Source organism: Eretmochelys imbricata, chromosome 6 (assembly GCF_965152235.1).
Source record: "Eretmochelys imbricata isolate rEreImb1 chromosome 6, rEreImb1.hap1, whole genome shotgun sequence".
NCBI lineage: Eukaryota > Metazoa > Chordata > Testudines > Cheloniidae > Eretmochelys > Eretmochelys imbricata.
Genome location: NC_135577.1, coordinates 9,252,678 through 9,262,136, shown reverse-complemented (window position 1 = coordinate 9,262,136; position 9,459 = coordinate 9,252,678). Strand labels below are relative to the sequence as shown.

Here is a 9,459-nt window from a genome sequence, read left to right as displayed (position 1 = left end):
TCAGAATCCCAATGCTTTTTTTTATTGAGTTATAAAAACAAACATGTTATAAAGATGCGAGAAAAGCCGCTGGCTCCTCTCCCTGGAGATCTCTGCAGCATGGTCCAAGCGCCAGCTTCCCCAGCGCTGACTGCCGGCAACAGCTGCACTCCAGCAGGACCCGCTCCAGATCCTCGGCTGATGAATGCTGAAAGGTCCGTGTGGGGTATGGCAGAGCCGGGTCTCAGGTGGGAAGGTCCGTGGGAGGGCAGATCTCCAGGTTCTCAGATCCTCATTGGTGGGAAGGTCCATGGGGCAGGGCAGCAGCTGTTACGTACGGGCATTGCGCTCTGTCTCTGCCAGACACTCTCTCACCAGCGCCCGGGCGTGGATAATGCCTGGAAGGGGAAAACCCAAGGGAGCCTCAGACCTGCCGAATGGCCTCCGAACCCAGCCCAGCAGGGTACAGTGCCAGGGCCACACCTAGGCCACTGCAGGGATCCAAGCACTTTTGGAGCTCTAGGAGGTCTGGCACCAGCTCATAGCCAGGAGCAGAATGCCCACAAGCAGAGCTGAAAGGGTAGCATCAGCCTTGTGGGAGAGGCACCAGCCAGCCCTCTGACCCCCCTGTCCAGGAAAGAGAGTGGATCCTGACTCCTCAGGCTCCACTCACATGGCACTGAGCCATCGGCACTGCAGGCACTGGCAGGGAGCTGTAGCTTTAAGTGGCTGCACGGGGGCACTCTCAGCTTTAGCCTGTGAGGGACATTTCTCCTCTTTGCCTCCCTGTTGGGCAGGGATAGAGGGGACCTTACACTGGGCAGAGGGGTGAACTCCTCCTTCCCATCCGGGAACTAGCTGCCCCACAGCCCCTCACCCCAGTATCTGCCATTGCACCCGACAGCAATGGACACACACTCACAGGATGGTGCTCCAATGCCACTGCCAGGAAACAACGCGAACAGAGCAATTGTCTTCATGGGGTTCGGCAAGAACTGCCACTGAGATGCCTGGGGCAGCCCCTCCCCCTCCCAGGGACTGGTTCAGGCTCACTGCAGATTCAGGCAGCGTCGGTCACACCCAGGGCAGCTCCCGACCCCCAGCACCAGCAACGGGCTCAGACTCAGGCAGCGTTGCTGTGTCAGTCATGCCCAGGGCAGCTTCCTCGCCCCGCACGACCCACCAATGGGCCCAGGCTCTCTGCAGCCTCAGTCAGCCTCACTGCACTGATCACATCTGGGGCAGCTCCTCCTCTCTCCCCCAGCAATGGGCTCAGGCTCTCTGAAGTCTCAGGCTGCAACAGTCACACCCGAGGTAACTCAGGCTCTCAGCAGATGGCTCAGACTCTGTGCACAGTCACTGAGTCAGTCACACCCAGACTGACCCCCCAGGGCCTCGTACCTCGTTTCAGCCGCTCCATGGCACTCTTGCTACCTGCATAGGTGGGTCGAATCTCTTTGCCCATCTCCTCAATGACTGAGAGTAGGTCAGTGTACGTGCTCTGGGAGCCCTGGGAACCTGGTGGCTTCATGGCCTGCAAGGGGCAGAGAGAGCATGAGAGAGCCAGCCCTCTCCAGGCCGTGCTGGAGCAGGCAGCAGAGGTGGGGGCAGCAGCTCACCTGCACGTAGCCCATGGACGGGGGGCCAAAGTCGTTGAAGAGGGGCCGGAAGGGGGCAGAGGCTCCAGGGACAGATCCAGATGGCGATGGGACACTCGTGGCTGAAAGAGATGAGAAAGGAGAGGGGAGGTCACCCAGGAAATAGCAGCCCTGTTCCTGCCCCAGTGCCCTGTGGCCAGCACCATCCAGCACACAGGCCCCTCCCAACCCTGCTGTGGGCTGCAGTGACGCTAGAGGTACTGCACTATCCCGCTCACAGCACATGGTGTTCCTTCCCCCTGCTGTGCGGAGTGGGTGAGGGAGTGGATTGGATCTGCTGGGCTTCGGTTGGGGCAGGGCTCTAGCCCTGGTGCTGTTCAGCGATCTCTGGCCTGCGCCATTCGCTGTCACCACAAACCGGAGGGAAGAATCTGCTGCTTCCTCCCTTTGCTTCAATGTCCCCTGCAGTTCCCTCCGATTTATCGCCACCTGCCTATATAATAGCACGCAGGCTGTGCCTCGCTGCTAGAGCTACAGGACACGCCCCACCAACCCCTACAAGCTTGTCTAGCTGGGCTCCTACACTGGCACCGTCAGCATGGTAACCAGGGCTTCTGCAGGGACTGCCTTGCCTCTGACAACAATCAGGGACTAGTACAGGCCCATGGCCTGAGAAGCACCACCACCACGCAGCCCATCCCCCTTCCTTTGGGCTCAATGCAGCCTGTGACACTATGGCTGTTCCCTGTGGTGCTCCCGCCCCATGGAGGGCTCAGTTCCACTCTCAGCCCTCGCCACCTTCCTGGGGCCGAGAGGCTGGGCGCAGGGCTGGGAGGAGACCAGGGCTCTCGCCCGCTCGTTGTGCAATCCTACTTGCCCGCTGTGCCATGGGCAGAGTGCCACTGATTGAGCTCTGCCAGGTGCTGGGAGCATTAACCCCGGCTCACAGCAGCACTACAGGCTTCTCTCCCCACACCCTCCGCTGGCCTTGGCCACAGGAGCTGACAGGTTTAGCTCAGCTTCCTGCAACCAAGTGTTGCAAAGGAACAAAAGCCTATCTTGAGCAAGAGCTGCCTCCGCCCCACAACCCCATCTCCACACTGCCCCTCCTACTCCCAGCCTGCACTTGCTCCACTGTCCATAACCTGGGCATCGTCCGTGACGCTTAATTCTCTCCTTCCCCAGCCTTGGGTCTGCAGCTCAGCCCACCACCCCAGTGCTGCCTCCCCAAGTCCCTGCTCTAGCATGCTGCAGCTGCCTTCCTCTGGGCACAAAGCAGCATGGGTATCTCCATGCATGCAGCTCACTTGCCTTCCCTCCAGATCCCAACAAGTCACCCTGCTCTCCAGAGGCTTCTCAACACCACTCCAGCCTCCCTCACTGGCCTGCTGTCTCACTCAGACCTTCCACGTCTAGCCTCCTGCATAGCACAGGCCAGGGAACCCACCCAGCCCAGCTATCTCCTGCCTCCCCTGCTTCCTCCACTTGGCTGGCACCAGCTCCTCACAAAAGAATCAATGTCAGAGCTTCCCACACGTCCTCCCTCATCTGCTTCACCAACTTCTCTCTCACTTCAAGTCTCAGCTACAAGCATCTCTCCATTTGCCTCAAGTCACCTGCCGTATCAATCCTGGCTTAGAGAACTCCTTGTTGGACCAGAGAAGTGGGAGACTCCTGGGTCCCTCATGCAATGGTTTGGCACAAAATATCTTTTCTCCCAGCTGTATGACAGACATTGACATGAGACAAAGTCCAGATGTTTAAACCTGCTGACTAAGGTCTTGTTTACACAGGGTGGTATTGCAGAATAGCTGTTCCATGTGTGGATGCTCTTACTCCAAATCAGTTTAATCCACTTCCCATGTGGTTTAAACTAACTCAAAACAAGGCACTCTTGTTCTGGAATAAAAGCATTCACACATGCAGTTAATCAGGAAGAGTTAATCCACTTTTGATTCATATGCCAGCTTCTTCCAGGTTGACTCTCTCGTGTAGACACGGTCTAAGCTTCCCTTCCAAGCTACACAAATGAGGATTCACTTTTTTGGTGAGGTCACAAACCTATGGACTGTCCCAGGGGTCAGAGAGTCTTACAGGAGAAAAATGGAAGACAAGATCTGAATATCTAACATGAGTCACACAAGCAGATCAAACCACTACCACAGTACAGCTTTCTTTACACATCACACACATTGGCAGAAAAAGCCAATACCCTTCCTCCCCCCAGCTGTGACATTTCCTGATTTTTGCATGCTTAAAATATGCAGCATCTACTTCAAAGGAAGGTGCAAGATACTCTGCAGCAGCAGTTATGGGAGAGCCTGCCCCATGGCAGAGAGAATATTAAATAATAAGAACTGGTTCTGGCTGGATGAAAGGAATCCCCTGTTAGATATCTGATCCTTTTCTGTATCCAGCTAAGGTCTTGGCCTCGGTGATATCCTAGGGCAGCGAGTTCAACAAGCTAATTGTGTAAAAAAGTATTTCCCTTTACCATAGATTCCTGGAGTTAAAAGCAGTGAGCCTGATGTGCCACATTCCAATGGCATCGAATGCCCTTGTTCCTTGCATTACGACAAGGAAAATACACAGTTCTGCTCTACAGTCTCTAGGAGTCCATTCAGTGTTTTGTATCCTTTTGTCAAATCCCCTTTCTGCCAAGCTGAGCTATCCCAACCTCCTTCCAGGGCTGAGAGTTTCTTGTCACTCATCTCTGAAGCCCCTCCAATTCTGAAGTGACAAGTATTGCACATCATCTCCAAGGGAGGATGCCCCGCTGATTTACAGAAGGGCATGCCGAGGATTTCAGTAGTATTCCCCAGCCCATTCCTCAGGCAAACACAGCGCTGCATTTGCCTTTCTCACAGTTGTTGCACAGCAAGCAGAGGAATCACAGAGTGGTACACAGCAGTGCTGTGAGTGGTGATGGTTAATTTACAGCCCAGTAAAGTGGACGGTGAGTTCAGATTAGTCCCTTCAATGTGCATTACTCAGCATCTGTCCCTCTGGAATCCCACCTACCATGGTGCTGCTTTCTTCCCATACCGTGATTAGGTCCCTCAGAAGTGCCCTATCAGCATGAGTTTCCCACTCCAGGAACAGAATTGACACTTCTAATGGAGTTTATCACCAGCTACAAATGCAGCTTTTCTGCATTTAGCCTCCTAATTCCTTAGGAGGGAGTGTACAAGATTGCAGAGTTAACTGATCTGAAGTCAGGAACGCCCAAGTCCCAGCTGCATGCACTACCCTGTCACCCGTAGGCAGCATTATGATAACAAGTCGGACTTCACAATCCGAGGTTATTTCTCAAACAACAAGGTGCTCTTCCAGCTCAGAGGCTACAAAGCAACATCTGCTACAGACAAGCAGGCTCTCCAAGTCACTGAATGGAAGAAGACACAGCAATCAGCTGAATGACCCACACAGCCAAGAAGAGCAGTGGGGACAGGCCAGCTCACTTCACTGCCAAGGGATGGCCCCTTCCTCTGAGCTGCACTCCAGGAAGGCCATCTTGTGGTTTGAAAAGCAAATGCCTGGCCTGATGCACAGCTCTCATGGCAGGCTGGTCCAGGGGAAAAAGCACGGAAGTGGGTGTCAGATTTGAGTTCCACTCCTTGCTATGCCATAGACTCTGGAGAAGCAAACTCCCCCCACCTCCCAGTCCCCCATTTGTAAGATAGGGGCACCTGTACTTTACTTTCTTAATAATGTGCTCTGAGGCCTCAGAATGAGAAGTGTTACCTAGGAGCTGAGCTGACAGATCATGGTGAGAGAAGAATACACAGTGTCAAAGCTCAAAGGCAGCAGAGACAAATCTGCCAGCGACCACATTAGCTTCTCTGATGCACAGTGCCCATGCATCTACCCAAGGGGAAGCGGAAAAAGTTCAGTGTAATACTGAAGAAACAGTATGAGCCACAAGCAGCCTGTGCCAATGACGCAGGGCAGGGGAAGGCCCGCGGGCGACAGAGCCATGGTACTGTCTGGCAGGGGGGGAAAATCAGGATGTTGATGTGGACCAAAGTTACTGTGAAGGGGCTCTGGCCAGGGGGGCCCCCCAGCAGGTGGTGCCCTCGGCCCTTGGAGATTTGGTTCAGGGGCTGGGAAGCCAGGTAGGGCTGTGGGGGCGGGGATAGTCCTGTGCATGGGTCTGTCAATGGCAAGTGGGGGGGTGTCAGTTGGGGAGCTGGGTTCCTGGGGGAAGGAGGAAGATCTACAATAAAGTTACTCGTGGGGGGGTAAGGCTGGGAGGGGGCTGGTCCCCAGGGGGTTCCTTGGCAAGGGGAGGGCTGTTCTCTGCAGGGGTTAGTCTCTCACTGGTGAAGGGAAACAAGGTCAGACACAAGGGGAGCAGACTTCCAGGTTTGGGGGGGGTTGGTTTTTCACTGGTGCGTGGGGGAAATCACTGGCTCCCGTGGGGGAGGGAAAAGGTCCCTGCTCCCAGGAGAGGGGCTGTTCTGTGGGGAAGTAACTTGTGGGGGGGGTCGCTCCCAGGGGAAGGGCTGTTCTGTGGAAGAGTCATGAGGGGGAGAGAAGGGGTGCTCCCGGGGGAAGGGGTGTTCCGGGGGAGGGACTCAGGGGGTGGGGTCGCTCCCAGGGCAGAGGCTGTTCGGGGGGGAGTCACTCGGGGAGGGGGGGGAATCACTCCTGGGGGAGCAGCTGTTCTGAGGGGCAGGGGTGTTTCTCGGGGAGGGTGGGGGTCGTTCCCGGGATCCAGGCTGCTCTGGGGGGTGGTCACTTCCAGGGTAGGGGCTGTTCTGCGGTGGGTGGGGGTCGCTCCCAGGGGAGAGGCTGTTCCAGGGTGAGTCACTCGGGGAGCGGGGTCACTCCTTGGGGGGTCCCTCTCTCCCTCACTGGCAGGTGGGGCACTGGGGGCAGGGGTGGCAGGGGAAAGAGGGATCGCTTCTGGGGGAGGAGTGTTCTGGGGGGACTCACTCGCGGGGGGGGTCGCTCCCGGGCAGTCACCGCGGGGGGGAGTTGCTCCCAGGGGAGGGGCTGCCCCAGGACGAGTCACTGGGGGGGGGGTCCCCTGTCTTGCTCGCCGGCGGGCGGGGCACCAGGGGTCGCTCCCAGGACAGGGGCTGGTCAGTCGGGCGGGGGGGGGGGGGTCGCTCCTGGTAGAGGTGCCGTTGCGGGGGGGTCCCTCTCTCCCTCACCGGCGGGCGGGGCACTGAGGGCGGGTGCCGGGGGGAGTCGCTCGCGGGGGAGGGGCTGTTCCGGGGGGGAAGTCGCTCGGCAGGGGGGTCGCTCGGGCAGGGGGGGTTCGTTCCCCGGGGAGGGGGGGTCGCTCCCGGGGGAGGCGCTGTTCCGGGGGTGTGGGGGGGGGTCCCTCTCTTGCTCACCGGCGGGCGGGGCCCCGGGGGCGGGGCTGGCGCTGCTGCTGGTGCCGGCTGCTCCGGAGCTGGCGGGGGCGGGCGCGATGGGCTTGTAGGACATCCCCGAGTCCCCTCCCTGACGCGGCGCGCGACTCCTGGGCGCTGATTGGCTGCGGCTCCGGCGCGGGGCGCCTCGGTTCCCGGGCTAGCGGGAGGATCCCGCACGCTGCCGCTGATTGGCCGGCTGGCGAGGCTCCTCGCGCCGATTGGCCGGCCCCGCTCACCCCTCGCGGTTGATTGGCCGCAGCCTGACCGTCCCGCTGGGTCCCGACGCCGCTCTCGGCTCTGTCCTCACGCTGAGTGGGTGGGCGCGCGGCCCCTTCCCGGCCCCTCGAGCGCGCGCGCTCTGGCGCTCACCCCTCCTGCTCGCGGCCCGTCCCCACAGGCCTGGGCCCGCCAGGCCCGGCGCGCGCCGCTGCCGCCTGGCTCGCTCCGCTCGGTCCCCTCAGCGCCCGCTCGCGATGACGCCTTTCCCCCCCGCGCCTGCGTCTTCCGCCCCCTCTGTGACGTACGCCTCATACGTAATGGCGCCCGCGCGCTCTCTCCCGTCTCCATGGAGAGCAGTGGGACGCCCGGCTGCGGCCTAGGCGCCCTCGGCCAGCTGGTCCCTGGAGGGTCGGCCCCGGTCCCGGACCCGCGGCAGCAGCAGCAGCGCGGCCCGCCAGGCCGGGTCCGGGTGCCCCCGCCCGCAGCTGCCCCCGGCCCGGCTCTCGGCCCTCCGGCGCCTGCTGCCGGGCCGCCGCGCCACGAGGCTGGGGCGGTTCCAGCCTCGGCCCCTGGCAGGACGGGCTCTGAGTCGGCGCTACCGGCACCGGGCCGCTCGGCTGGAGCCGAACCCGTGCTGTGGCCTGGGGTCCCCCCGCTCCGCTGTGGGGCGGGGTCCCTCCGATCAGACCGCCGGGCCCCTCGGAGGTTGCTCTACAGCCCGTTTGCCCGGGGCTGGACCAGCCTGGCCCCGGGGCGTGGATGGGGCGCCCGCCGCCAGGAGGAGGGCGCCATCGCCTGGCTCCTCGCCGCCCATCGGCCGCAGCTGGGGAGCAGGGAGGGCAGCTTTGGCTGGCTGCATGGGGGCACTCGGGGCCTAGGGCGGGGGGCATCTCCTCTTTGCCTCCCTGTTGGGCTGGGGTGGCACTTTCACTGAGTGCCGGGATGGATTCCCCCCCCCCCCCCCGGAGCTAGCTGCCCCACAGCCCCTGACCCCAGGAACGGACTCTGCAGCGGATGCACGCTCCCAGGATGGCACTGCCGCCGCCACTGGCAGGAAACAACGCTGACCGCGCAATTGTCCTCATGGGGGTCGGCAGGAGCAGCGGCTGTGATGCCTGAGGCAGTCCCCCCCCGTGCACAGCAATGGGCTCAGGCTCTCTGCAGACTCAGGCAGCATCACTGGGTTGGGCATGCCTGCGGCAGCTCCCCCTGCCCCAGCGATGGGTCAGGCTCTTTGGAGACAGGCAGCGTTACTGCATGAGTCGCACCCAGGGTACATGAGAACAACTAGAAGGTGAATGTTACGAAGCCAAGGGCACCATCGTGCAGCAACTGCTGTCTGAGTGCAGCCCCCAGAGGGCCCTCCAAGCACCAGCTTGGCTTTGAAATCTGATGTCCCAGTGATCCCAGTGTCAAACATTAGCACAGACTATCCATGGTTGCGACACAGCCAAACCCAGTGGTTGCTGGGAACTCACCAGAGCAAGCGCAAAAAGGAGGCAGCTGGGCCCTACAGCTCTCCCCCAGCACCCTGCAGGAATGGCTGCAGCCTATAGGGGGCACCAGTACTTCCAACCAGAACCCTGTCCTATGACAAAGTGGGAATATTTTGTAATAGTTTTATGACCCCTGTGTGTGCCTCGTTTCCCCTATATGTTGCATAGCTATCCAGTGTGGGGGGAAGGATTAAGTTTACTCTCAGGGCAGACTCGGAGACAGAGGGGTGGGTGACACCCTCCCTGTGTCGGTGGAACAAAGAGTCATTAACGTACTGACTGAAACTGACCCAGACCGTCAAGGGGGCCAGAGAGAAAACACAAGCTCCATGACTCACACATCGACACTCAACAGCAGGATGCTCTGGCTAGGGGGGCTATGGCCTCAGCGTGGCCCTGCCTGGAGAACAAAGGACAGATGGGTCCAGCAGGGAACACATACGAGCTCTGGAAGAAGCTGGGGACTCTCACCTGGGAACTGCTGATGGAAGGAAATCAGAGAGATCCAGAGCCTGAACGTGGAGTTTGGGCTACGTTCTTTGGGGAGGTGGGGGATAGCTTTATGGGCAGGGGCAGGCTTGGCTGGTAAATTGTGGCTCAACCAGAATGGTTGATTTTTTAACCCTCAGTTCTCTTTGCTGACCTAAGGCCTCCCTGGGCTGTGTAAAAGGCGACTAATAAACCCAACTGTTTTGAAAATGCTGGCAGGAGTCTAACTCAGTGGGACGTGCCGGGCAGAGCTCTCAGGATGAAGCAGAAGGCCTGGAGCTGAGAGGCTCTGTCTTGGAGGCAGTGAGGCTG

General features: G+C 59.7%; 1 protein-coding gene across 3 annotated transcripts; it reads right to left on the bottom strand.

Moving 5' to 3' along the window:
- On the bottom strand, positions 1–7,439 carry CDK2AP2 (cyclin dependent kinase 2 associated protein 2). Of its 3 annotated transcripts, none has more exons than XM_077820603.1 (4): positions 7,313–7,439; positions 1,599–1,699; positions 1,381–1,513; positions 1–377 (listed from the first exon to the last, which is right to left on the bottom strand). In XM_077820603.1, exons 2-4 carry the CDS (start codon positions 1,611–1,613, stop codon positions 310–312), a joined length of 216 nt encoding a protein of 71 aa, XP_077676729.1. In that variant the 5' UTR covers positions 1,614–1,699; positions 7,313–7,439; the 3' UTR covers positions 1–309. The 3 variants fall into 3 exon arrangements, with proteins under 3 accessions (XP_077676729.1, XP_077676727.1, XP_077676728.1); XM_077820601.1 differs by having other exon boundaries at positions 6,923–7,432; XM_077820602.1 differs by having other exon boundaries at positions 7,180–7,427.
- Positions 7,440–9,459: the final 2,020 nt, after the last annotated feature.

Coding starts and splice junctions, on each gene's coding strand:
- CDK2AP2 (XM_077820601.1), bottom strand. CDS start 7,016: ATGTCCTACAAGCCCATCGCGCCCGCCCCCGCCAGCTCCGGAGCAGCC. Junction 1,700..6,922: donor CCCCGGGGCCCCGCCCGCCG/GTGAGCAAGAGA, acceptor CATCTCTTTCAG/CCACGAGTGTCCCATCGCCA. Junction 378..1,380: donor CATGGAGCGGCTGAAACGAG/GTACGAGGCCCT, acceptor TTCCCCTTCCAG/GCATTATCCACGCCCGGGCG.